At 38.8% G+C, this 27,573-nt stretch overlaps 2 protein-coding genes and 1 long non-coding RNA gene across 42 annotated transcripts in view; 1 reads left to right on the top strand and 2 right to left on the bottom strand.

The window, feature by feature from the left end:
* The window catches only part of ANK2 (ankyrin 2), a 382,411-nt gene that overhangs the window by 337,837 nt on the left and 17,001 nt on the right, over positions 1-27,573 (top strand). For 22 of the 40 annotated variants that reach the window (XM_055711752.1, XM_055711741.1, XM_055711715.1 and 19 more), the window contains 7 exons: positions 418-514; positions 4,760-4,988; positions 7,468-7,593; positions 9,749-9,871; positions 11,381-11,413; positions 14,227-14,248; positions 25,650-25,724. In XM_055711752.1, the coding sequence (XP_055567727.1) occupies positions 418-514; positions 4,760-4,988; positions 7,468-7,593; positions 9,749-9,871; positions 11,381-11,413; positions 14,227-14,248; positions 25,650-25,724 (705 nt within the window). Of the gene's footprint in view, positions 1-417; positions 515-4,759; positions 4,989-7,467; positions 7,594-9,748; positions 9,872-11,380; positions 11,414-14,226; positions 14,249-18,468; positions 24,238-25,649; positions 25,725-27,573 lie in introns of all 40 variants that reach the window. The other 18 variants (XM_055711495.1, XM_055711514.1, XM_055711508.1 and 15 more) reach the window with 2 other exon arrangements.
* On the bottom strand, positions 445-14,220 carry LOC114014808 (uncharacterized). The gene is made up of 3 exons (XR_003558442.2): positions 13,703-14,220; positions 12,331-12,424; positions 445-1,635 (listed from the first exon to the last, which is right to left on the bottom strand). It is a non-coding gene; the product is annotated as an uncharacterized LOC114014808 (long non-coding RNA).
* Positions 17,162-27,573, bottom strand: part of CAMK2D (calcium/calmodulin dependent protein kinase II delta) — a 209,087-nt gene continuing 198,675 nt past the window's right edge. The window contains exon 19 of the mRNA XM_055711807.1: positions 17,162-17,224. Within this exon, the coding sequence (XP_055567782.1) occupies positions 17,221-17,224 (4 nt within the window). The 3' untranslated portion in view covers positions 17,162-17,220. The remainder of the gene's footprint in view (positions 17,225-27,573) is intronic.

Raw genomic sequence — 27,573 nt, 5'->3', positions numbered from 1 at the left:
ATTATAGAAATCATAAATTGTGGTGGTGGTCACTATTAGTAACATTATTATTGTTTCCCAAGTGTAACAATATAGGTTTAACTGTGCTCTATCTGGGCCAGTTTTGTTCTGCGTATGTGATTAGTCTAGAGTGAACAAAAGTAATTTCTAATAAATTACATCCCTCCCCCCAGAATTCTAGCTTCTTTTAACATTGCTGGCGCTGTGCTACAGGACTTAAAATTTGAAAACCATTTCAGCACTTTATTTTCTCAGGGTAGACCCATACAATCCTACTAGCATTAGTGGAAAAACATAGACCTAAGGAGAAGCCATGTCTGGGATTATACCGGTTCAGAAGAATGTAAAATATTCCATAGAAGCATGAAAGTTACAGGCTTGCTTGGTTTTAATTTTTTAAAAAATCTCTTATTTCAGGAGGAACCACCCCTGCCCAATGGGAAGACATCACTGGAACAACACCACTGACATTTGTTAATGAATGTGTTTCCTTCACAACAAACGTGTCTGCCAGGTACCTACACAACAAAACACGAGTTTTACACTGTTACCTTCAAATGCATGTCTTTTTTCAACAAATTATTTACTTAAACTGATTTAGTTTAGTTAGTAGAAGGAACATGGGTATTTTGTCTATGCTGTGAACCAACCGGTGAGGTATTTTTGGAAGCTCTGAGCCTCCCAGCCCAGACAGATGATGTACAAGAGCTGTAAGCACTACAGCCCTGACCAGTGGCGGAGAGAAATTGATGTTCTTGCCATTTTTATCTCGGCCATTAGTCCTTTTCAGTCAGCACCTGCTGTGAAACCAGAAATGAATGAATGACATACATACTTTTCTGAAATAGTAATCTGAGGGACAGTTCAATTTTCAGGTAGTTAGAAAAAACCTGGTTTCACTTTGAATACCCCTTCTCTCCCAGATGCAGAAATATGCAAATTTCCATGGACACAAAAGTCCCTTATTTGGGTATCTCATTATAAATCTTATAAAAGCTGTTACTTCCAGAATATCCAACAAATAAAAAATCAAGTAGAAAGGCCTGTAGGTGTACCAAACTGTGATCTAGAAGAATCTATTCCAACCATCTGTTCTTGTGATGAGATTCAACTGCTGTCTTTCTGAAAACAGAATTTAATCCTAAAAAAAAAAAGAAAAAAAAAGTATGCATTTTAGTTTGTATGTTGTGCATGATTTATATCACATGAATGCTCAAAAATCTCCTTCTCTGTAATAGGAGATGCAGTCTATGACTTGGAAAGTATTAACTTCAGCATGTGTAGTCTAGCAAACAGTTACAAAAATCCTTGGATAGCTTGCCCATGAAAATCAATGAATTTCCCTCAGTGCAAACATTCAGTGTCCAGAGCAGTGATTATTATAGATTAGGTTTGCTATTTAATGAAATAATTTATTTAATGTTAAATGAGTTCAGGTTTTTCAGTCCAATCTACAATATAACTTTTAAATTAGGCAAAACAAAGTATTATTTCTCTATACTTTATCAGTTCAGAAATGGCTTTCTTCCTGTGAAGTCCGATGCAACAACGCTCATGTACGTTTCTTTAACAGCAGTGACCACAAGAGGGAGACCTTGAAGCGTGGTTTAGCTTTCATCTGCTACCTCCGGTGTTCTGTATAAAAGGATAAATTAGAGGTTAATTTAAGAACCAGAGGTGGAGACTAGATGCAAAGTTTGAGAGGTCAAAGACCCTAAAGCTGTGAAGTCCCCACCAGGGCTACACATGAAATAAACAGTTTGCGGAACTGCATTCCATGTTGGTAGTGGATGTTTCCTAATCACGATGATGACATTAAAACTGATTACTATTGCTAATGTTCTGTGATATAGGCAGGGTCCCATATAGAGATTTTAATAGGTTCTACCTTTTATTTTTAATCTAAATGAATTTTCAACAGACTACTTTAACTCAAGCATGTTTTTAAATGCTGTCAAAGTTAGAAAATGGGATTTTTCATGTATTTAGTCAGGGACTTAATTGCTTTCTTTGCTGAAGGACAAGCTAACTTAAATTTCTTCACTTCTGCCCCCGTCTAAAAGTACATCTGCCCTTGTGCCCTGCTGAGAATCAGCTGATTCCTGTCTGCTATTCACAGTAATTTGTTTATGTCTAGTTAAACCATTAATGATGGAGCACTATTTTCCCATTCATAAGACTAATTCTGTCCAAAATGAGCTTGGGAAAGAGGTATATTTGTCTAAAATGCATGTGAATTGAACTGCAGACTTTGAGGCATAGCTGTTTTCCATTTACTGAGCTGCAGCTTTTTAAAAAAATTATTATCTGTTTGGGCTTTTTAGCCCCTGGTGTATGACAGCAAATCTTTTGAGCATATGGTGATTTCTCAGAGGATATAGCTTCTCCAGTTTGAGTCCAGCATAGCATAATTCTCCCACACATGAAAAGGAAAGTATCAGTATGCCAAGCCTTTATGTACCAAACATGCTTTCTCTCTTTCAAATGTCATCAGCCTGTTTTTTAACCAGTGTGTTTGTTAAATGTTCTAAAGATAAGCACAGCATGAAATTCGCTATTATTCAACTGCAGATGAGTAAGACCAGAGAAAACACACTTGAAAAGTATGCTTTGTAGGTTATAATACCATGTAATCTACAATAAATAGTAAGCCCCCCTGTACATTGTACCAGCTTTTGAGGTGTCTTTGACCTCTTCTGACTTCTGTCTCCATCCTACGGGTGTCAAACTCAAGCATGCTTTCCACCCACACAGTGAATTTTATTTAAAAGAAATGTCATCAGCTCCACAAACTAAATGAAGTGATATCTGAGAAAGAAGGCAATACGTGCTACTCCTTGTAAAATGCTTGGTGTGTTTCTGCTGATACATTTTGAGGGTGGAAGTAAAATTATTTTAAGTGAAAGCTGGTATCTTTGCAAAATAATAATTCAGTTGTCTTGACAAAGGTATAAGGAAATTCTGTAAATTTTTATTAACGGGCAATGCTGTTCTGGCTCGAATGGCCCAAAGAAAAGGTAGCGAACCTGTGGGTTTTAGACAAGAGGAGGGTCAGTTTTGACACAAGAGGACCTGTGCTGGAAGCTGAAGTTCTAGACCTGAGTTGCAACATCCATGGTATGTCTTCAGTAATGGTGCATGTTTGGTAGGTTTTGAGGTGGTTTCTGCTGATGCAGACACACTAGCAATTCTTAGTAAGAGGCAAACATTCCTTTGTAATAATTGTGTTAGTGAAATCAGACAACTTACGACATTACCCTGTAAAAATTTTTCTCTGTCATGGTGGTACTTGAATGGGATAGCAGTGGCAGCTCCTGGCTTCACATCATGAGAGGAAGTAATTTATTCCAGCAGTATTTGCCTGTTGCTTTGAACATGTTTATGTTTGACTTCTGGCACATGTGTCATGGGAACCACTGGGGTAGAGGATTCAGTGTATACATTAGAAAGATGCTGTCAGTAAAACAGCCTGTTAGAAACCATGACGAAAAGGGAGTCAGTGGTGATCACAACCTCTGTGAAGGCAAGGGTAGTAGGAATCAGATGTGGACACATCTTCTCTCAGAGTCTTAGAATATGGCTCAGATGAAGAAATATATATGTATCACTGGTCTTCAATATGCATTACAAAAACTTACCACAAAATCAAAGTTAAAAGCCCCTGACTAAATTCACATCAGAATAACTTCTGATTTTGCATGTAGTGGTAGTTACACAGTGGACAAAATAATTTACACTGACCTAAAGACGCTCAGATTTTTATATTGTATGTAAGGAATGTACTGCTAACCTTTTAAGCGAGGTGGTAGAAGAAAAACAGAGTTTTGGGCAAGGCAGCTTTATATTTCCACAACAGAGATGGAAGTCAGCTGTCAAAAAGAACCTGTCTCTCTCTAGAAGAAAGGCACATATTGCAGAGTCATGGTTAGTGGGAAACCGGAACTGTACGCTTCCAGTACACCCTTCTCTACTTAGGTTCTGCGTAGATATCAAATAATGACATGTGATAAACAAGAAGAAATTCAGAGATCTTCTGGGCAGCTCTAGAAGAATGGTGATAAGATCAATCACCATTTCAAACGTCATCAGAAGCTGCTGAAAGTGATGGAAAACGGAGACCACTGAGCTTATTCTAGAAGAGACTTATTTCTTGGTAAAGGGCACGAAACACTGGATCACATATTCTCCCTGAAAGGATTAAATTCAGATGAAAACAAAGTTTAGGCATTAGCCAGATTTTCAATAGAAGAAAAATCATTTATTGGATATTGTGATGAATTTCCAGAATCTCTTGATTTTGGTAAGCCACAAGTAATTGTTTTAATATTATATTCAGAGAAGATAAGTGAGACTGTCTGCCACAGGACAAGTGAACTTCTTAAAGCCTTTAAAAGTCAGTCACATCGTACCTGGAAGCAAATACGCTTCCAGCTGAGTGAGATCTTACCAGAAAGGCAAACAATGGCCTGGAATTTGTGCAGCAGGAGACTCTGTGAAAGGTTTGCATCTGGAATTTAGGAAAGTATGTCCTGCTCCAGATGCTTTCCCTGTTAATTTTGCTTCATGCTCCTAAATGCATAGGGGGTACCATGACCATTCTTGGGCTATTCTTCCCAAATGGTGACTAATTTTGTTTTACTTTATTCTGACTTGTCATATACAATTGGTGTGGTTACCAGCTAACGCTGCCAAGATGAGAAAACATTTCTTGCCTAAATCTTTCTGTGCTGATTATACAACTCTTCATTCTCTTTTACAGATTTTGGTTGATAGACTGTCGACAGACACAAGAATCTGTTACTTTTGCTTCCCAAGTGTACAGAGAGATTATCTGCGTCCCCTACATGGCCAAATTTGTGGTATTTGCCAAATCACATGATCCCATTGAAGCACGGTTACGATGTTTTTGCATGACAGATGACAAGGTGGATAAAACTCTAGAACAACAAGAAAACTTTGCTGAAGTTGCCAGAAGCAGGGATGTAGAGGTACCATACAACAATCTTAAAGTTTTCTCCATTTTCTAATGTATGTTTTTAAGCTAATATTTTCTGCCTTCTATCTGCCACAAGTACTGAAAAATAACAGTGCTGACAAATACTGTCATGATGCATTATAATGCATTATAAGATGTAAACTTCAGCTTTTGTCAGATGTAAAGGAAAGGTAGCTGCCAGACACGAGTGATGAAATCCTATTCCCAAGGGGCAGTTGCCAATCCCTTAGTCCACGGGGGCTGGTGGGCAGGTTACCCACACACAGCTGACTGCACTTGCGTCTTCCTGGGCCAGCCTGCCGAGGTGGAAGGGAACTGTGGGCTTCACCCACAAGGAAATCCAATCAGCTGGTTATCAGAAGTTAGAAAGGAATGCCCTGTCTGACTGCGGTAATACTGTGGTTTTACTTTCTCCATGGCATTATCAGCATTCAGATGGGACACCCAGTGTGTTCTCAGGGCAGTCCTCAGCAATTAAAAAAATTAGGTAGGAGGAAGCTTAAGGTGGGTTCAAGGAGACAGTAAATACAGAAGTGGAGTCTGAGCTCTCTGTTATGAGACTAAGGCTTAGAAAACCCATAGGACAAAACAGAATGGGAAGAATTTGGTTTCCCAAGATGCTTTTTTTTATGGTGGGTCTGTTAAACAGTTATACTTAGGAACTGCACTGATTTTATGCTGGGAAATCGGGTAATAAAGTAAAGTTGGGGGTTACCATTTAGCCCAGCAGTTTCAGGTTCTTTGTTCTCCTTTTCCCTGGTGTCAGGGTCAGCATTTCTTTAATTCAGATTCAAAACTAGAGTAGCTACTGCCAACTAAGTATTATGAGATGGCTAGTTATGCAAACAGGAGACATCACCCATGGCTTTTATTAAACAAAATGCAACAGGCTGTAGGAATTGTGTGTAGCTTGGCTGGGGTTTCAGGTGAACAACAAGATTAAAGCCACTCAACAGTGAGCTGAGAGGCAGCAGATAGATGTTGTAAATGGACTTTTCCCTGTTAGCTTACAACTAAGTTCTATGGATGCAGGCTAGCCCTAAATTCAATCCAGGTACCTCATAGTCAATTCTGTGGTGGTCTACAGTGATTACATAGTTTTAATTAGCTCTGTAGCAAACTGCCAAGAGGCATCTTGAATTTTTCACTTACTGACTTCCTCTTAGAGGAATGCCTGAGTAAAGATGAGTTTTGAGGGTGGTGTTCTTTGCTGAATTGTTATGTTCCTGAGCCTGATACTAAGTGGGTGTTGCAAGAAAAGGGGAGATTGTCAAAGCGGAAAGGACAGGTAAATCTCAACTTCCAGTAACTCCATAAATGAGTATCATTCACCAAAAAGGCAGTCAACATTATCACTTTTTGTCAGCATCTTTGCATACCAAGAAGTTAAACCAGCAGGTTTGATTAATATTCTGCTTTACAAAAAAAAAATAAAAATTACATCTATTGCTGAATGGGCAAAAGCTTTCCTATGGGGAATCCAGAAAGCTGCCTGCTAAATGTGTTTTTTCTGGCTTTTCTGTTAGCGTTCTCAGAAGGGATGGCAAATTGAAAGTGCTTTAACTTTAACTGCATGCAATGGTATACTCTTCTGCTCAGGATGGTCTCTTTTCTGTGAGAATCCCATCTTTAAAAGATTTGTGCTCACTGTTCCTGAAGCTCTGACAGGCATTTCTTGTGCAGAGCAGCTAAATAAAATATGAGCTTACAAAACTGAATGACAAGGCTGAACTTCTGGAAAGTAAGACTGAGATGTTAATGTACTGGCATTTTGAACATCTCCAAAACTGGCCAGCTGAGATTTGGCCATAAAATAGCAATCCGAAGATGCAGCTGATATCATTCTATAGGGACTTCGGAGAGCCATTTACCTGAGGCCTGACTTTCAAAAGCTCTAGGCCTTTACAAATCTAGCTGAAATAAATAGAATCTACTGATAAACACTGTCTTTGCCTGCTGTAACAGACTGTTGCAAGTAGATTAAACACATAGGTAATCTGATGTAGAAAGTTTTTGCATTGGTAAAAAGGTCCTCTGCAACTTCATGCTATTCCCATGGCTTATTATCCTACCAGTCAAAACAAAGACTTTTGATTTGGTTGCTGCAAAAAATATTTCTTAGACTGTTATGATGAGGCCAGGTTAGCAAACTATGTTAATATAAAATAACCCAATATAAAATTAAAATATAGATTGAGAATTTGCCCAGATTCCTGACACTGAATACTCATTTGGTCATTTATAGTGTCACACTATTGTTATTGAGTTAACAATGGATTCCATTTGGAATTTAATAACCTGAAATGTTTCCACAGATTTTAGATAACTGTACATAACAAATCTTGTAAATGCTGACAAGTCCTAGCGATTCAAGGAATTGATCAAAACTGCTGCAGAATTATGCTTAAGAAGAAATCCTAACCACCTCATTGTCATTAATTGCTGCTTTGCTTCTTTTTCATTTCCAATAGGTATTAGAAGGAAAACCCATCTATGTGGACTGCTTTGGCAATTTGGTGCCACTAACAAAGAGTGGGCAACATCATATATTCAGTTTCTTTGCCTTCAAAGAAAACAGACTTCCTCTGTTTGTTAAGGTAATGTCATAATATGATCTATGGATTGTACTTTTGTTTTTTGTCTACTTCTGAGTTACAGTAGACTTAGTAGACTGAAGAACAGTTCCAAATCAATTTATGGTAATGGATTACATGTTGACTCGGTTGTCAAAACAACCAGTTGTGGCTACCTAAAATTTAGGAAGATTTTTCTGTAAATATAATTATCTGTGCCTATGTTCTGCTAGCCATGACTGTGTCCACAGCATTCTTTCAGACACCAAAATGGTACTTCTAGGAATCCCGTTCTCTACCTAATAATCTAAAGAGCTGATCGCATTTGATCCTGTTTGTTCTTCTGTATCATGGTTCAATACAGTGCAGGAAAAAGTGCAGAAACTGCAAAAAAGTGTCATAAAACATTGTAGAATTGGCAGAAATCTATCAAATAATGATATGTTGTACCCTACACTTGTAAATATGTATATGGCTGTAAATAGAGATAGACCTATTCTTCAACTAGTCATCCTCTCTTCAGTAGCAATGCAAAACTTCCTTGGGGGTACAGTAAGAAAAGCATGGCTCCTTTTTGGATCTTTTGGTTTTCCCGTAATTTTGAGAAAAAAGGAAAAAGGAAGTAATTAATTTTGATAAATTCCCAACTGTAACCTAATGTTTTCCATGTAATGTCTATTACTGTACTATCCAATTTTAAAACTTTTATGTGAGTAGGAAATTTTGTAAAACAAAAGCCAAAACAAAAAATCTCCATTAATCAAAAATTAACTAATGCTGTAGCCCTAGCTATAGAGCCAAGACAAAAACACCATGGTCCACGGGGCTCATCTGCGTCGTTCATGAGATCTGCGGGGAGCAGGGAGTCACATAAAAAAGTGCCCTCGCTGTGATCACCAAGCCACCACCACCTTCTCGTCTGGAGAGGATATTTAGAGGGCACTGCAAACCTCTTCCCACAAACTTTTCAGCGGGACATCCCAACTGCAACGGAGTACACTATTGCCATTACAAAACAGTTTTAGAGAAATGCCTTATGACTGGAAGCCTCCAAAAAGTGGAGAAAATCAAAACCACTCCTTCATTGTGTTAAGTTTTCAGTATGCTGCTTGGTGATATTTAAACTCTCCCTCCTTTCTAGCAATATTTTGTAAGCTTGTTTTAATTTAGAACTTCACCTATGCCACCACCTACCTTTGGCTTTGTGGTTTTTCTTCCACCATGGCTTTTCCAAAATATGTTCAAAAACTTGTGTGTATTTGCATCTACGGTTTTCAACCTGATAAAGTTAGTACACGTGTATCTAACTGTATCGTTTTATCGGTTCAGAAAGCTAAGAATGAGGTCATGCTTTCATCTGTGATATACATAATCCTCCTGACATAATGTACAAAAGCTAAAACTACATCACCAGCATCTTAAGTTCTAAGTGCTTACACTTGTTTCTGCTAACAACTGTGGAACATATATTTCTAAGATTCACTGCAAAATCTTGAAGTATGGCATGATGTAGTATTTTTTGTAGATAATAATGGCCACACCTATAAATATAGTCCAGCAAACTCTGTCATACTAAGACTAGTGTTTAATAATATATTTGAGAAAATGTTTTGCAAGAGAAGAAATTTTAAGTGTAATCTTCCACTGTTTTCAGCCACTCAGCCAGAAGACTAGTTAAAATCATATTTAATACTAAAATTTTGAGCAACGAAAAAAATCACTAACACCAGCATAAATACATATTCTTGTCATATGGGGGAAAATGGCTTAGTTCCTTTTGTCACCTAACACAAAGTGCATCTCTGTTATGACCATAAAGCTTGGGGAACAGTTTCAGTGAAAAATGGGTATTGTAAGTTATCCTAGAAGCCCAAACTTAATGGAATATCTCTTTTCTTTTAAGACTGTGATTACAGTGGTAGGACTGCCTGCTGTAAATAAGTTTCTAATGTGTAAGCCTATACATGCTTGTGTCTTTTCTTGCTTTGATACCCAAATGCATCCTTATCTACACTTACAAACAAGCAGGGGGGGGAAAAAACCCACATCATTTTTGCCTACATGGACTTTTTCTCCCACATCTAGCCTCTTTCTGCTAAATAGTTTTGAGTGGCACAAGTAGATCATTTAGCAAAACACCAAAAGAACAGATTATATGTCTGTATGTTTGCTCTACCAGGTGCGAGATACCACTCAGGAGCCCTGTGGACGATTGTCATTCATGAAGGAGCCAAAATCTACAAGAGGCCTCATTCATCAAGCCATATGTAATTTAAACATCACTTTACCCATTTACACAAAGGTACTGTGAAATTATACTGATCTGCAGTCATGAGCATTATCATATAAACAAGAAATGAGTAGGAGGGCAAAATATCATTAGCGCTTTGTAGTCAGGTATTTTAAAGAATAATACATACCACCCAAGGGCTTTCAGTTTCTTGGGTTTGGTACTCTTAATGCCAGTGTTCAAAGATGAGTCCTCAGATGACAGAAGGGAGACAAAAATCCAGTTTGCATTAAATAGGTCCCATAGTTTCATGTGGTGTTGTGCAAGACCTATGCTAATTCTTTCATACAGAAGTTTTACCCAGTTTCTGTTCATGGATGAGACAGATCAGGGACTTGATGAGAACCTCTGGGTTCATTTTTTGTTTTACCAAATGCTTCCCACACTTTCTAACCATGCCTTGTGACACCTCTCTGGAGATGAAGCTTTGTTTCACAAAGTATAAGGATGTCTGTAGATCCTATGATGTTCTTAAGGTATGAAGTATAGAAAAACTGAAAATTTTTTGTAATTTTTTTCATTGGCCAATTTGAAAGTTCATGAGCTTTGCAATAGCATTTTTAGCTAACTGCCTTGTTTATCAACTGCCTTGTTTATCTGTGGTGATAGTGATAAACATGTAGCTCTAGAATTTGAAAAGTTTATAGCAGTGCCAAAAGTATTTTCTTAGATTAGATTTTAATATTACGTTGACATTTGACACTGACTTTTCTTCCATCATCTGATCAAATCTTTCAAGAATCTATGAGTATGTCACATTGTGTAAATGGTCTTTCTTCAGAATATTGTTACAATAGTTATTAATGTACTTGGGGAAGAAAATAGTCCAATATCAAGGACAGAAAAAGGAGAGGTAAACTCTAGTATGAGTTAGTGTTTATAAATAAAAGACTGAGACCAGTTGAACGCTTGTAAATCATGGGAGTGCCCTTGATTTCTGTTTAAGTGAGATCAGATGTTAAGCAGCACTTGTTTCCTTAGAAAGAGTCAGTTTATTGCTCTTCTGTGGTAACTCAGATTTTTTACTGTCCTTGTCAAATTAGGAGCTGCATGCCTTTTAGGAATGTATTAAGCTGGCTGTTTGTCCAAAATCTTTCCTGTTGGTGTTCATTTTTTCTCAGCATTTACAGCATTTTTGTATAATTTAAAAACAATACATCTCAATGTATTTAAACTTTAAATGGGTAATGTTCTTAACTATTTAAAATATTTATTTGCACTAATTTATGGGTGTAAATGTATGTATATATTTTAAGTCTTGATACAAATAAGGATCACTGGAAGTCTTAACACCCAGAAGCAATTTTACTGTTTGTAATTTGCGTGATTCTGTAGCCTTTTGTGTTTTAAACTGACAGTTTAGTTGTGCTGCTTTTTGACCTAAGAAATGTACTGTGTTTTCTTCTTTTCTGTTAAATGTTGTCAGAAGTTATTTTTTCCTACTCTAGTCTTCTAAAAAAATTGCATTTTGCCTGCTCTGTTTTCCCCTTCTCTTTTTGCATGGCATTTTGGAACTGAAAGGAATCAGAATCAGATCAAGAACAAGAAGAGGAGGTAATGTTGCTTTAACAGCATGTTAATGCTTATGTGTACTACTAAAATACAACTAACAGATATAGCCTGGAAGATGAAATCTGTAGTGAAACAGGCATATCTATCATTAGGTCAGTGCTACAAAAACAATGAAGAGGAGTGCACTTAAAAGGATCTTGCCCAGGCTCACGTTTGGAATTTACTGAGTTTAACCTTCCCTACATTAAAGTTTTACAGATTCAGATGCACTGATTGTGGAGATCTATAATAGTTCATTTTACTATCCAAACAGTTCCTTTGCTCCAGAATAAGCCACACAAGTGTACTTCTTTAACCTTTATTCCCTGCAGCACAAACCAAGGGATATGTGGGACTGGTTTTTCTGATGCTGAGAACCATCCTGCATCCTAAAAATAACACAGTGTTGCTACTGGACTTGTCTGAAGTATTCAGATCATTGACATAGTATACCTTTTATTACTACCCCTAAGCATGGTCTGAATATGCTTCTTCTAGTTAGTGGTGGTGGGTAGGGGGGAACAGAGGCAGAGGAACAGACCTAAAGACAACAATTACTTCCATCAGCGAGTTCCCCACTGTTGCGGGGAGTCTGTGACCAGTCTCAATTGAAGGCACTACCTGTACGTACCTGGAAGGGCTGCAATTCACAAATATTTTCCATTTATAACATCCACTAGACTGGATCGTAGAGATTTTTGAGTTGTATTACCTAAGTCCAGTACAGAATCAGTGTTAACCCAGAAGTTAAAAGTAAGTTTGCTCCAAGTAAAAGGTGTAGAGTTTAACATAAACTGAATTGCATCTTCATGGAGAAATGTGGCCAACTCCCCACTACATTCTCAGCCCTGTTCTGGCATTTACAGATGTTTAAGGTCAGACCCCTACATGAATAAGTAACGTTAGAAAAGCATCCTCACATTTTGATGATGTTCAGCTGTTGGAAACAAGTAAGAGTGCCAGCACTGTGAGAACAGCCTGCTCCCCAAAGATGATGGGCATCTTTTCCATGAACTGCAAAACAGAGTTCAGAAGTTTCATTGCACGGATTGCAGTTCCCTGTTATCATTGCAGAAATATATACCACTCCTATTTCGGCACTGAAATACAGGCACTGTTCAAGTGAAAACATGGCCAAAGTTTTTCAGCTAATTCCCACTATATTCATTCAGAAAGTAACATTTCTTACCAGGTGATCACTCAATTTTGTACCAAAAGCATGAAACTAATTCTTTTAGCCTCTATAATGTTCTTTATGCTTTCCCAGGGAAGTTCCCAAAAGTTGTTTTTAACAAATCTACACTCTGTAAAATCAGTGAAAAATTATTTTTCTGAACACTGATGATTTTTTATGTAAGAAATGGAAGCACAAAAAGACAAGCTCATTAGTGGCCAAAACCACCTTCCACTTGAAGTTCTTTTTTGGGGTTTTTTTTTTTACTTTATTCATTTTTATGTTAATAATTAGTATGCTGACATAGTTCCAGACTGATTTGGAGGAACTTAAAATTAAAAGGGGAATTAAAGCATTCTAGGGATCCTAGGTTACCATGCAGGGCATCAGAGAAATTCATACTATTATGGATCCCTAATACACATTGCTAAGTGTGAAATTTAATAATGTCACCTAAATGATTGCAAGGCATACAGGAACATGTAAATGCTGCCAGTGATTTACTTGTATTCATGTTCAATTTATGGAAGAGCAAGAATGAGTAGCATCTTAACTGAGACAATATATTGCATTGATCTTTATAAGGACTACTTTTAAACAAGTAAAACCTTTTCAACAATCACTAAAGAAACTAAAGAAACTATCGTGAGGGCTTTAACATACAATACACCATGTATCAGCAGTACCGCATAGCTGATTTTCATTCTTCACAGTCATCCTGGCACCACAAGTTTGTGTAGAAAATTAAATGTTTAGTGCTACTTCTAAGTCTGTACACTTTTGCATATCTAAATTTACACAACCAAATTTGTGTTTTTTTTTTTTTTTTGCTTATGTGGTCAAATGACTGAAAACTGAAAAAAAAAAAAAAATCAAACCAGAAGGCAACTTCAAAAACGTGCTCCTTGAATTTTCACAGTCTGACACTGCATATTTTTTTTTAATGTTTTTTGGGCAAGGACTATTGTTTTCTTTTGAGTAACAATAAAATTGTATGGCTTTTTCAATTGATACCCAAATACACTCTGAAAAAATCAAAAAGATGGCCTCTGAGGGCCATCACTGCTCCCACTTAGAGGTATCAATAACTATCAGTAGCATCAAATCCTAGTTCTTACCTTAGGCAGTAGCAAGTCTGCATCCATTTCTGCACTTGCTTTTCATCACCACAAAGTGCAGAGGCAAAAGTGCACAATCTCAGAATGGCTATGGCCAATGAAACTATGTTGTAGCAAGGGTACTAGTTGCCATCCAGATGGGACATACGCCTTCAGATGACTGTATTGGACTTTCTTCTATTAGATGGGAAGAAGTAAATGAAGAACAATGCAATGACATACCCAGTAATAAAAAAGCCTGCATCCTCTATACTGCTTGTTGCATTTAAAGAAAATACATTGCAACATTTTGCATCTACTGTTGACCGTAACTATAGCAAAGTAACCATTTTTCTGTTATTAGAAATACTAAATAAACAAAGCCATGCTTTTACTATTATTTTAAATACATTCTTGGTTCCATTTAAATCAATGAATCTGTATGTCTCCATACATCTAGTGGATTTGACTCGATCTTCGCTAGTGACTTCATACATATTGATTATATCTGAATTTTTAAAATTTACTCCTTTTTTCTCTTCCAGGTTGATATGACTTCAGAAAAAAGTAAGATTTTCTCTTTTTTTGAAAATGTTATAGTGCAATTTGTATGAAAAATGAATAAGAATAAAGACAAGCATGAAAGAGAGCTAAGCTTTAACTGCTATTGCTAATAACATCAATACTTTAAACATGTAATAGAAAACAATTTAATACCAAAGCAGCTATCCAGTTAAATACATTTTAATGTATAAATTAACAAGTAATACAGTTTAAAACAGTTCATCTAAGCATTTACTTTCCTTTGACATCCCTAGTGATCCCGCTATTGCTATTTTGCTTGTATGAATGCTCATCCCTCCATTTTGTTGTTTTGTCCATTTGTTGACACACATTGTTGCCTCATATTGAGATATATGACAGTATCACTTTTAATGAAAGCATAATTAATACTCCAATGTAATTAATTAATCTCATGGGGAAAAAAAGTGATACTGTCCAAAGTAATCAGGCTGTTTAACCCTTTCCCCCCCTCCCCCCCCTCCCTTTACTGTGGTGAAATATAACCGTTAAGCTCAGCACAGCGCATAGACCTTTTGTCTATACAGAACCAGGCTGTTTTCATTAGAAACAGAGGGAGAGTGCTTCACAATGCCAAAGATCTTCAATGAAGACGCAAATCAAACACACACATAGAGTATCTCTAATAAGAACTGTTTTCAAATGCAGTGACTTGTTAAATCTGTTTAGGAAATTACTTCTGTCTTTTTTCCAGTTTTAAAGTGCAATGCCTTGCCTTTTTTCCCCCACATTGCATTTTGAGGTTTTTATTCTTGATATACTATGTACAAGTTTTAATTGGAAAGACAACAGCACCATGATCCTGAAGATCAAATGAATGATCGTTCCCCTATAACCTCCTTTGTCTAAAGCAGAAATGCTTCATTTAGAGAATGGAAGACATCAGGGTGACAAAATAGCTAATAACATGGTGGGAAATAATATTCATCATGATTAACAATGTTATTAGGATCAGATTTTTGCTCTAATCCATTATTATTTATACCAGGAGGACCAATTTCATGAAGGTGGAAAAGACACACCATAGTATAGCTAGCAGAGTGGAATTTCAGTCCCCCCACGTCTCACCTTGGCCATGGGAAACAGGAAGTGAATTCAACAGAACAGTAAAATGGAGAGGTGAAGAAAGGCTTGAGTGCTCCTCTGGCTGCACAGTTATTTACTCAATGCAGTACGCCCCCCTCTAAGCAAGGTGGCGGGGTGCCGGTGAGGTTGTTCAGTGGTGGCTGTCACAGACTCATCTAGATCCAACATAGCACAGAGCTAGAATCTTTGGTGACTCTTACACTGGATGAATGAAAGTACCAGTCAGAGAGCAATTTAGTTTTGCTGCTTCTTCCTTTGGCTTAACGGAGAATTAGTTTGAGAATTAGGTAGAACAGCTGCAAGCAGGAGTGTGAGAGAGACCCTGTTCCCAGGAATCATTAAAAGCATAATTAACAAATACAAAGGAGACCAGCAAGTGCTTGCTTAAAGACCACTGAGATGGCTCACATCATGCTACCCAAATTGCTGGAAAATATACTTACAACCAAGCAACTTCGTTTCAGGCAGTTATCCCAGTTCTCTTATACTTCTGCTAATGGTGGCCTTTAGATCAAGTCACTTCTAATTGCAGTAAGGTAATATACAAGTGACTGGCTGCTTTTTTGGCCCAACAGTTGTACTGTTCGGTAAGAACTAGGACTCACATGTGCGTGTCCTTGGTTTGGGAATAATTATTTACTTAAAGGGAAAGGGATCTATGAGACAATGCAGAAAATCTCACCCCTGTCAACATCCTGCCAAATTCACCTTCATGAATAGACCTTAAAAGGTCTCGGCCAGGATTAGAACTGATGTTTCTGAAAAGTGTGTTAGAGACTTTACCATTTGGCTGTAGAGTCAGTTCCTTCCTGGTCTGCTGAAGAGTTAATACAAGTAAACAGCTCTCTCCAAAAGAATGAGGGCAAGCCAAGAACGTGACCCACAAGAGCTTACCAGTTAGAGGTACTTAGTTTCAAATCCATTCAGCTCAATCCAAAACAATTTCCCACTGAGGAAAGAAACAAGCAATAAAATCAAACAACAGAACCTCTAGAACACTATGATAAACTGAGAGATTTTATCAGCATCTTCTGTTTCAGCTGCTCTACTTGATCTAAAGAATTATTCTCAGAAACAAACATTTGCACTTTAGTTTTCAAGGTTACCTTGAGAGACTGAGCAGCCACCAAGACAGCTGTGTTACACTCACTGTCCCTGGCAGAACAAACAGCTTGGTGAAATGAGCTAGGAACATTCCAGTGCAGGTGTGAGGGAGGCCAACCATGTCATGTCCAAAAGCTTGTAACATGGCAGGGAGGGCGACTACTCTGGGATGTTAATGACACACTGCCTATCCTAAAAGGTCCTTGTCCTGTACTCCACCAGCTGTATTTACTGACAGCTGTTGAACATTCCTCACAGTTTAGGAGTTACCTTATTTTTTCTCTAATAGTAATCCTACCACTGCTTCTTCACTCTGCTAACCAGTTAGGCAACGGAGAACCCCAGCAAGCATTCCTGCTACCAGCCACATGCCGTTCGGATAGTACTTTCATTTTATTTCCCACCAGAGCTTCTTTGCTTCAGGCGAATTAACTTGACTCTTTGGCCAGTGTGATAGTCAGCCATTTGACATTTAAGAAAATGTGGTAGAAATCCACAAAATTACTAGATGGCATTTCAGTATGCACTAGACCATTCACAGTAAAAACAGCAGCGCCAAATTTTCAGCACCAAAATCACCCCCAGCAATCTGGTTATAAATAATGTACAGCGCAAACATTTAACATTCATTACACATGAGAACAGTATAGCAAAATGGTTATTTATTTTACAAAGAGATACACGTATTGCTTAGGTCCTCCTTATCTGCGTTACTGCTGTGACTTTTAGATGGGGGTGCAGAAATGGGTCAAGTTTTATATGATGTGCTACCTTTAAAAGAAAAAGGTACAATTTTAATTTCTAAGCATTTCCTTCTCTTCATAACTTGCTTCAGTCCTCCAGTGTTTCATTCTGCTCAATACACATTTTCTATTAGTCCCTCCTGAAATGAAATATCCCCAGCAGGCTGTTATGGCATAATGGTAATTACCTACATCCAGCTTACTGTGCATTGATTGCACAGATTAGTGAAATATTTCACCACAGTATGTTTTAAAATATTTTCATGTATCTTTAATTTATATGATTAATTTTCAGAGCTATTGTTTTTTAACCGAAGTTACATACCCAGCAGCATTTGCAACACCTTTGCTTTGCATGGAAATAACTTGCCTTACATGAATTGTATGTATGTGTCTAGTGTGACTGTCTCTGATTTTTGGTTGCCATACATTACATTTTTTAAAACTTTGAAATCACTTCTGAGTTGATTCACAGTTTTTTCTTATTATCTCTCCTTTTCTTCTCTGTCCTCTCTTTCCTCAGTCAATTCATTAGTTGTCAATGAGGATGTTCCAAGGAAAGGACCATGCCTCTTAAAACAAAAGAATGTTTGTTTCATTGTTTAGGTGTGAAGTCCCCTTAGATGAAATGCCGGTTTGCAGCTGATTCAGATCTCTACGTATTTGATCATATTTTAGATTACTGCAGAATTACTTTTAACTTTTTATTTTGGTCATTAAGAAAAAAAAAATGTTAACCCAATGTTATTCTGACGGTTTGCTAACACTGGCTTTCTCTTAGAGGAAATCAACTTTCAATCAGTTCTAATGCTTTCCCCTTTTTTCTTGTGTTTGGTTGTTTTTTGTTTTTTTTTTAATTTAAACATTGATCTGTAACATCTGAACAATCTTGAGATGCTATCTTTGTGTAACTTCACTGTGTTTCTTCCGTTTTTAATTTTGAATTTTATTGTTGTTGGTTTTAGTTTGGTTTTTTAGTGGTGTCCTGATTTGGTTTGTTACAGCTTTGATTATGTATGTGTGGTTGTGCTATATTGATAAAATGAAGCAAGTTATTTCCTGCCATTTTCCTTTTCAGTTTCCCCCCCACCCCCACCGTTAGCTTTGCTTTGCTCTTGTACCCTCAGATCTTGTGGATCCACCATTCCTGGCCCATTTTGTTGACTTTCCTACCACTGCAACCAAAGACTGTCATTTTCAGTCCTGATTACATTTTCCAATCTCTATTTTTGATTTCCATTTTACTTTCAATGTTTTTCATTCGCATCAAAGATGACGAGACAGAGTCTACAGAAACATCTATCCTGAAAAGCCATCTGGTTAATGAAGTCCCTGTACTAGCCAGTCCAGACCTGTTGTCTGAAGTTTCTGAGATGAAACAAGATCTGATCAAAATGACTGCCATCTTGACAACTGACCCTTCTGATAAATCAGGCTCCATTAAAGTGAAAGATCTCGGAAAACCCACTGAAGAAGAGCCAGGAGAACCTTTTGAAATAGTTGAAAGAGTGAAAGAAGACTTAGAAAAAGTAAATGAAATTCTGAGAGGTGGATCCTATCCCAGAGAAGAACATGTTTTGCAGAAGTCGCTTTCGAAACAAGAACTTGTAGAAGAAGAATGGGTCATTGTCAGTGATGAAGAAATTGAAGAGGCCAGAAGAAATGCTCCTTTAGAAGTCACTGAACCTACCTGTGTAGAAGTCAGGCTGGACAAAGGGACAACAATACCGGAGAAGCCAGACATGACAGGAATGGTAGATTACCTTACAGAGGATTTAAAAACATATATTTCTCTTCATGAGGTACAGCCACAAGCCTTACAAGAAGACCTAGTGGAAGAGAGGTTTGAAGCTGTAGTAATAAGCAGGGATTCTGAAAAAGAAGGACAAGAATCTCCAACAACCGAAACCCTAAGTCCACAGGAGCAACAAAAGCCAGCCTTAGAAATTAAAAAGCCGGTTAGGACAAAATTAAGAGACAAGCAAAAGCAAAAGGAAGGCAAGACGCACAGCAGTGAAGAACGACCAGGACTAACAAAGCTCACTTCAGATCAGTCTCTGGGTGGGGAACCTGGCTTAACACTGACAGCTGCTCCTGAGGCTAAAGCTGTATCCCCGGTTATAGAGGAAACTCCTATTGGCTCCATAAAAGATAAAGTTAAAGCTCTTCAGAAACGAGTGGAAGATGAACAAAAAGTACGGTCAAAACTACCTGTCAGAATTCAAACAAAAGAAGGCACTGCTGAAAAGGCTTCTAAAAGACCGGTACAAGTCAAAAAACCAGTAGCGCACAAAGTACAACCACCTGTTTCACCTTCTTCTAAGACAGAAAGACTTGAGGAGACCATGTCAGTTCGTGAACTGATGAAAGCCTTTCAGTCAGGTCAAGACCCATCCAAGAATATATCTGGACTGTTTGAGCACAAATCTGTCAAACAGAAGCAACAGCTCCCTGAGAAGGAAACAACCCGGAGAAAAACAATTTCTTCACAAAGTGAAACGAGGCGAGTAGCAAGCCACAAGACAGACAAACCAAAGGACAAACAAAGCACGGTATCAAAAGCAGAGAAAGAGCCACAATTGAAAAAAGGAAAAACGCAAGTTTCTACTGTTGAAACTACCAAGAAAGCTGTAAGTAAAGACCAGGTAAAAGAGCAGAGCAGCAAAAAGCCAGCGGAGCCTCTCCCTCCGGTATTTGGTGATGAAAGCGCCAAAGATACAGCAGTTGTGAAGGGCAGGACTTCTGATGAGCAAGGAGATACTGACTTCCAGATCAGCCCTGACAGAAAAACCTCAACAGACTTTTCTGATGTAATTAAAGAAGAGCTGGAAGATAATGACAAATATCAACAGTTCCGACACCTTTCGGTGACAGAGGAGGGAGAGCTTAACTTGGAGCAAGTACTGACCAGCCCTTTCAGTGTTGCTTTCCCTACAGAGTATGTGAAAGATGGATTCCTTCCTGCTCTTTCTCTGCAGAGTGCTGCTTTCGATGGGAGCTCAGAGAGCCTTAAACACGAAGGTGTGGCTGATTCCCCAGGTAGCCTACTTGATGGAACGCCTCAGATCAGCTCTGAGGAAAGTTATAAGCATGAGGGTCTGGCAGAGACTCCAGAAACAAGCCCCGAAAGCCTTTCATTCTCACCAAAGAAAACTGATGGGCAAACTGAAGAAGCTAAAGGAGCAGCTAAAGCACACGCAACAGCAGAAACATGTTCTCCGAAGGAACTCTCTCCAAAGGAAGATGAAAAAGGTATTACTGAAAGGCAGCTAGATGCTGTTACTGAGACTAGTAAGTCTCATTCTGACCATGTATCAGAAGAGCTTGTACCTACAGCCTCTGAAGAAGAGGCTGATAAACCTAAAGAAAGTAGCTCAGCTTCCATTATGGAAGATGTTAGCAGGGATAAAGAATCCAGAACCACTGCACACTTAACTAAGTCTTCTGAAACACATGACACTGCTTTAGAGCAAGAAAAAGATATAACCTCTGAACGCCGTGTTGTGGTTAGAAGTCCCCAGAAATTGGAACTTACACTTGCTAGCCATGATAGTGAAAGCTTTAGCCCAGTTGCAGATGACTCTTTGGCTATAAGTCATAAAGACTCCCTGGAAGCAAGCCCAGTGCTAGAAGATAACTCATCACACAAAACGCCTGATTCTTTGGAGCCCAGTCCTATGAAAGAGTCTCCTTGCCGTGATTCCCTTGAAAGTAGCCCTGTAGAGCAAACAGTGAAGGCTGGTATTTTGGGCCAGGGTCCTCTTCAGTCTGTTCTTAGCAAAGGAGAAACCTGCCCAGAGCTGGCATTGGTGCGTTCCAGGATTCTCCGTGACCCTGAGGGAAGTGCTGATGATGACAGCCTAGAGCAAACATCCCTCATGGAGAGTTCAGGGAAAAGTCCTCTTTCACCTGAAACTCCTAGTTCTGAAGAAATTAGCTATGAAATCACACCTAAAACAGCAGACTCGCAGGCACTGTCAAACATGCCAAAGTCGGCCATGATCCCTGAAGTCAGCGAAGAACCAGAGGATGATTCAGAAAGTGAACCGAAGAAGAGATTCACCCCTGAGGAGGAGATGTTTAAAATGGTGACCAAAATAAAAATGTTTGATGAATTAGAACAAGAAGCAAAACAGAAGAGAGACTACAAAAGGGATTGTAAGCAAGATGAATCTTCTGCAACTGCTGATCTGCAACCTTCATGTGAAGCTGAAGAACCAGAGTCAACAGCTGTAGAAGAAAAAGATGTACCTACAGTGGTGATGTCTGCAGCTGAATCTAGAAAAAGTTCGTCCTCTTCAGAAAGCGAGCCAGAATTGACTCAGCTAAAAAAAGAAGCTGACTCAGGCCTCTTAATGGAGCCTGTGATCCGAGTGCAGCCACCCTCACCGTTACCATCCAGTATTGACTCCAGTTCTAGCCCCGACGAAGTGGGTTTTCAGCCCATCGATTCAAAGCACTGCTCTGTCGGGATAGGTGCAGGTAAAGCAGAACACGATAAGCCAACAGAAGATGACAAAGAGGAACCACTTCTCCATGGGGGCAGCTGTAAGGCTGCCACAGGAGGATCAGGCACTTGTCATTCCGATGGTTGTGCATCAGCAGAAACTGATGAATTAAAATGTGACGGTGCAGATGAGTGTGAGACAGCTAGTGCCAGTGCTCCGGTCACACAGTCTGGGGGTACTCTGTGTCATTCTGTTGGTGATGGCTGTCAAAAGGAACATGTTGAGTCTTCACTGACACTAGAGCAATGTGATGCTACCGAAAAAGATGGCAAAACCACTGCACTGGTCACACACAGAGATCTCATTTCTACAGCTGTGTCTGACGAAGTAGATGGTGGTTCTTGTGGGCGCAGTACTGCTGAGTACTCTGTACCGCAAAGTGGCAAACCAGCTGGAGATGATGCCACTGACCATTCTGCTGCAGGAAGTGATTTGGGAAAAGCAGATACAGATTTTGAAACATCTCAAGGAGATATTCATGCTGAGGAACCCTTACCAGAGTATTCATCCCTTACCACTGAAACAGGGGAGCTTGACAGTTGTGTAGCAGGTGCTGCTGAAAGTAGTGCTCCTTATATAGTAAGCCCTTACGAAAATGTGTCTTCTGGACATTTCTTTACTGACTCTGAAAGTAAGGTAGGATCTGGTAGAAGTCCGCTACCTAGGGAAAACTATTCTGTCAAAGATGGAAAAGATCAGGCTGGTGAAGTTTTGCTCAGCAGAGACACAGGTAGCGAATATCACTCTTCAGAGGAAGTGTATATGGAAATTGAGCCAAAACCAGAGGATGCATTTCAGAAAATGTCACAGGGGTCTTCAGCATCAGAGTCTACAAAAGGAGCTGAATCTGCCCTTGAGGATATAAGAGATGAAACAGAGAATTTGGTCAGTCAAGTTGTCATCACTAAAACTGATGTGGATTCTGACATGTGGAGTGAAATACGTGAGGATGATGAAGCTTTTGAAGCTCGGGTGAAAGAAGAGGAACAAAAGATATTTGGGTTGATGGTAGACAGGCAATCCCAGGGCACAACACCCGATACAACACCAGCCAGAACACCCACCGAAGAAGGGACACCACTTAGTGAACAAAATCCTTTTCTTTTTCAGGAAGGGAAGTTGTTTGAAATGACTAGAAGTGGAGCCATTGACATGACCAAAAGGAACTATCCAGATGAAAGCTTTCACTTCTTCCAAATGGGGCAGGAGCCTCAGGAAGAAGCTTCTGTATCTGAAGAAATGAAAGAAGCAGCAGAGGTAGAATGTTCTAAGCTGAAGAGCTCACCAGATCCATTTTCACCTTCAGGATCGGAGGACTCAGATATACAAGAAAAAGATGCATTGCAATACTCACCCCCAGCATCTGAGTCTAGTGATAAATCAGAAGAAATGATGGGTGAAGGTGCCAACATAGGCACCGCAAAAGCAGATCTTAAATCCAGAATTCCAATTAAAATGGGTATTTCAGCTTCTTCAAAATCACCAAAGAAAGAAACTGCTGCCTCTGAAGCTGAGCCCCTCTCCGGAACAGAGACTGACGAGGTTGACAGCAGTCAGGTGCCTTGCCCTATCTCTCCTGAGCAGTCTGTAGTAGATGAATTAGGTTTTTCCAAAGTCACTAGATCGGTTTGCTCTGAACAGGGTGATGAGTCCCCAGACTCTTCACCAGAGGAACAGAGATCTGTGATTGAAATCCCTACTGCTCTAATGGAGAGAGTGCCTTCTTGTGAAAACAAATCCAAAATTCCTGTAAGAACAGCTGCTGCTGCATCACAGTCCTTGCAACAATCGGAAAATGAGAGCCTTCCCACAGACAGCTTCCTAGACAGTTTACAGTGTGAAGGAAAAGATGACCAAGCAAAACCAAAGTCTAAAATTCCTGTCAAAGCAGCTTTCCAAAAAGCTGAACAACAATATACATACACAGACACACCTGTCCACAAGCTAGAGTCACCCAAAGCTCTTGACACAACATGCAAACTACCTATGAAACAAGATAACCGAAGTAAATCTGAATCTGATGCAAGTACTCCCACGGACCCAAAGACTAAACGTTCAATAAAAGCTAGGAGTTATGCTGAGGCAGAAGCAGAGACCAGAGAAAGGGAGAGAGATATGAAGCTTGAGCTAGACTCAGATGAGGCAACAACAGCAAGATCCAAGGTATTCTCATCACGGCTGCCAGTTAAAAGCAGAAGCACTACAGCCTCCCGCAGTGCTTATAGTCCCACAAAAGAAAGTAAGGAACATTTTTTTGACCTTTGCAAAAACTCCATAGAATTCTTTGAAGAAATTAGTGATGAAGCTTCTAAATTAGTGGAAAGACTCACGCAGTCAGAGAGAGAACAAGAATTAGTTTCAGATGATGAAAGCAGTAGTGCCCTAGAAGTTTCAGTTATTGAAAATGTGCCATCCAGTGAGACTCAGCAGTCAGTTCCTGAAGACATCTTTGACACCAGACCCATTTGGGATGAGTCTGTAGAGACTCAGATTGAACGTATCCCTGATGAAAATGTCCATGACCATGCTGAAGGTATTTGCCAACGACTGGGATTCCCTGTGCGACGCATGTCATGAATTAAACTTTTCAGTTTTTTGTTTTCTTTGGGGTGTGTGTGCGTGTGTGTACATTTGTATACATGTGTAATGTGTGCGGCTTTTTCTTTTAAGCTTCTGGTGGTTAGTTGTGTATTTTTTTTCCTCTGTGAGCTGTGTTTGGTTTTTTGTGTTGTGTCTGTATTTTTCTTGTCTGTGAAACAATCTCAAGATTGCAAACCATGAATGCTAATGGGAAGTGTTACCTTAAACAAAAACACTTCTAAAAACATATATTGTTTTACCATTAAACTGATTGCTCAGGTCATGCACATTTTGGCTTCTGGCTTTCCCTGGCCCTGTTATTAACTATTAATTTTTGCTAATACTGAAATATTTGGGCATCGATTAAAACTGAGACAGGCAAATTCATTTTCTTTTGAGTTTCATTTTCATTTTTCTTTTCTGCCCAATCTGCAGAAATTTTAAGCAATTAATTTTTTCATGTTCCTTTTTTCAACAATCTGTCTCAAGAAATTTCGGTGTCACCGGTAACTTTAGTACAAGTTTTCTGGCAGTTGGTTTTCCTCTCACCTACTTGCACATTACTACTGCATAGCCACTGTGGAAATCCAGGAGCTACAATGAAGCATACATACATCATTAACCCTAAGCAATTTTCTGAATCTGAAAGATTGCAATCCATGTGTGCATTCAGGGAAAAATCAAAACTCAAATTCTGCCAACCTCAAATTAGCTTTGGGGATGGGAGGAACAGTCAGTCTCACTGTTACTCAGATAAATGAAGACTGGCAAATGAACATCTGATTTTTCCTTGCTTTCGTTGTAAGTATTTTGTATCACTCCCTAGTTGAAAGGGTCAAAGACACTTAAATTAACAACATCTCAAATACAAACTGTAATATGAAGTGCCATATGGACTGTTTAAACAAAACTTTCCCTAAATAGAAAGAACACGATTAAAAGCACCAGTCCAGATGAATTTTTCAACCTCAGCGTTTACTAAGGAGGCATGGAAAATTATGGCTCTTGACTTAGTTAAACTCTGCCATTTGGTGTTAGAATGAAATTTTAGAATAAAATGCTTGGCCAAAATAGCCACAGTAGGCACTTCAGTCCTTGTTTAGGTTTTCATATGAAGGCCTGATTTTCAAATGGAAAAATGTAGAAAGTCCTGTGCTTTCTGAAAAATCAAGCTTTATTTTTTATTACACCTGGGGATTTATAGTCCTCCCTTTAGTTACCCAGTTGTAATAGTCTGTCCATATTTAGATTGCAGCAGTTAAAAAAAAAAAAAAAACCAAACCACTTTCCCTTCTTGGGCTATATCACCTATGAAAACAGTTTTGAACTTGTAAAAGGCAACTTTTGGCTCTTTCTGACCTTTAGATCAACAGGATGCTCAGGAAAGGACAGAGGAAAGACTGGCCCACATTGCTGATCATCTTGGATTCAGCTGGACAGGTAAAATGCATGTTGTGTACTCCCGAGAGAAAGGAGGGGAACATTCCTCACTTTTTTCATGTTCCTTTCGGGTGATTTCCTGATTAGCTAAAGATGTTTTATAGAAATATTTCAGTAGCTTACTGTCTTCTGGTTACTAAGATTCCTATAGCATGTTAGGGAAGTGCTCAGATGCAGAGGTAAGGCCTCTGCACTGGCTGTGGCATCTCCAGAGGGAAAAGTTCCAGGACAAGAGGGTGACAAAGAGCTGGCCTCTGTTACCTTGCAGTCTCTTGCAAAAAGCAATGCCTCTGGCTAGATAAACAAATACATGAATAACCATCAACCGTGTTCTGGAACTCCTGAGCTGGAAAGGTCACTATCAGGACAAGTGACATCCTTCTTTTCAACAGAACGGTACTGAGGAAGAAGGGATAAAAAGGGACCTATTTGTAACAATGTATGGATTTAAAAGATCTGAGACAGTTCACAGTACCGGGGACAAGTGAAAGCAATGCAGAATAAAATGCAGATGTCTGTCACTGAAAACCAGCTCAAAAGTGTTTATAAAGAAAGAGAGCTGTGCAGAAATCTCAGTGCTGTGTCAAGCTGCACAGTCCGACAAAAACCTGCTGTGAGAAAAACTAAAGCAGGTCTACACTTTTTTGTATTTATCTCTAGAATAGTATTGTGCTCCTGAATATAAGCAAAGCTGTAGGCGGTAAAGAAGAGTTGTATACCAGAGAGAAAAAAATGTTAACTCCTTGAAAATAAAGATTGTGCTCTAGACTGTTTTTATAAGCATCTTCAGAGCATAGGCAAAATAGCACCAATACTTTTGCTTACGTTACTCCCCTCTTCCTTCCCTGTCCTCTGTTTCAATCCACAGAGGAGGCTGGGAGCATATGTCACTCATCTCAACATGGATATCTTGAAATCAGTAGGACATGGACCTGTGCAATGTAGCAGATAAGGAATCTGCTGAAAATTTTATATAAATTCTGTTCTGAAAACAAAACTAGAAAAAACTGATGCTTATCAAAACTAGACATTGCTGTTTCATAGCATTTTAGAGAGGGCAGAGTAATACTTCTGTATAAATATTCCTGTCATATGGTAAAGCTTGATTATAGTAAAGATTTCAGTGTCAAACATTAGTTTGGAGGATAAAACAGTGGTTGTTTTTTGTTCAAACTTAACTTGACTACCTAGGATTTAAATCTAATGTGTAGTTACTGTTTTTATTTGTTGAAGTTTACAGTTGCACCAGTTTACAAGCCAGGCTGGAAATAAGGTTATCTGGGGTTTGGGGTTAGGGTTCCTTCCACCCTGTTAAAACATGACACCCTCCAAAGTCAAGTCCACGCAACTGTAGCGATAATGATTATGGAATATAGTATGAATCCTTAGTGAAAGAAGCAGAAATCCAGAGACCAGGGATAACAGTAGGAATCTAACAAGATCTCCATGGCTTTAACTCATTTGATGATCTGTTTCAACGGTTTCATCTTAATTTGGTGATGGCAGAAAGCTGCTCCTTGTTCTGGACATGATAAAAGATACTACAGACTATTAAACCGTTTCTCTTTTCTGGACTGCACTCTGAGTCTATGCTACTTCACACAGACACCAGTTATTCTCAGTTTCACATTTTCAGGTTTTGGTTTTGAACTGTACTCGTAGACATTTACTTTTCTTTAAATTAAAGAAGTCCAGGAGAGCAGTAGTATTATGCTTTAATATAGCCCTACAAAAGGCTATTACTTAAAATGAATTATTTTACTAGATTTTGATCCAATGTTTCTGAAGTAGTCAAAATTTCAGGGGTTAGAATCTGCTGAGCATGGTGCTCTGTAGCTTGAAATATTTT

The sequence above is a fragment of the Falco cherrug genome, chromosome 1 (assembly GCF_023634085.1).
Source record: "Falco cherrug isolate bFalChe1 chromosome 1, bFalChe1.pri, whole genome shotgun sequence".
NCBI lineage: Eukaryota > Metazoa > Chordata > Aves > Falconiformes > Falconidae > Falco > Falco cherrug.
Note: the sequence above shows the minus strand (reverse complement) of the source record. Positions and strands in the feature narration are given on the sequence as shown.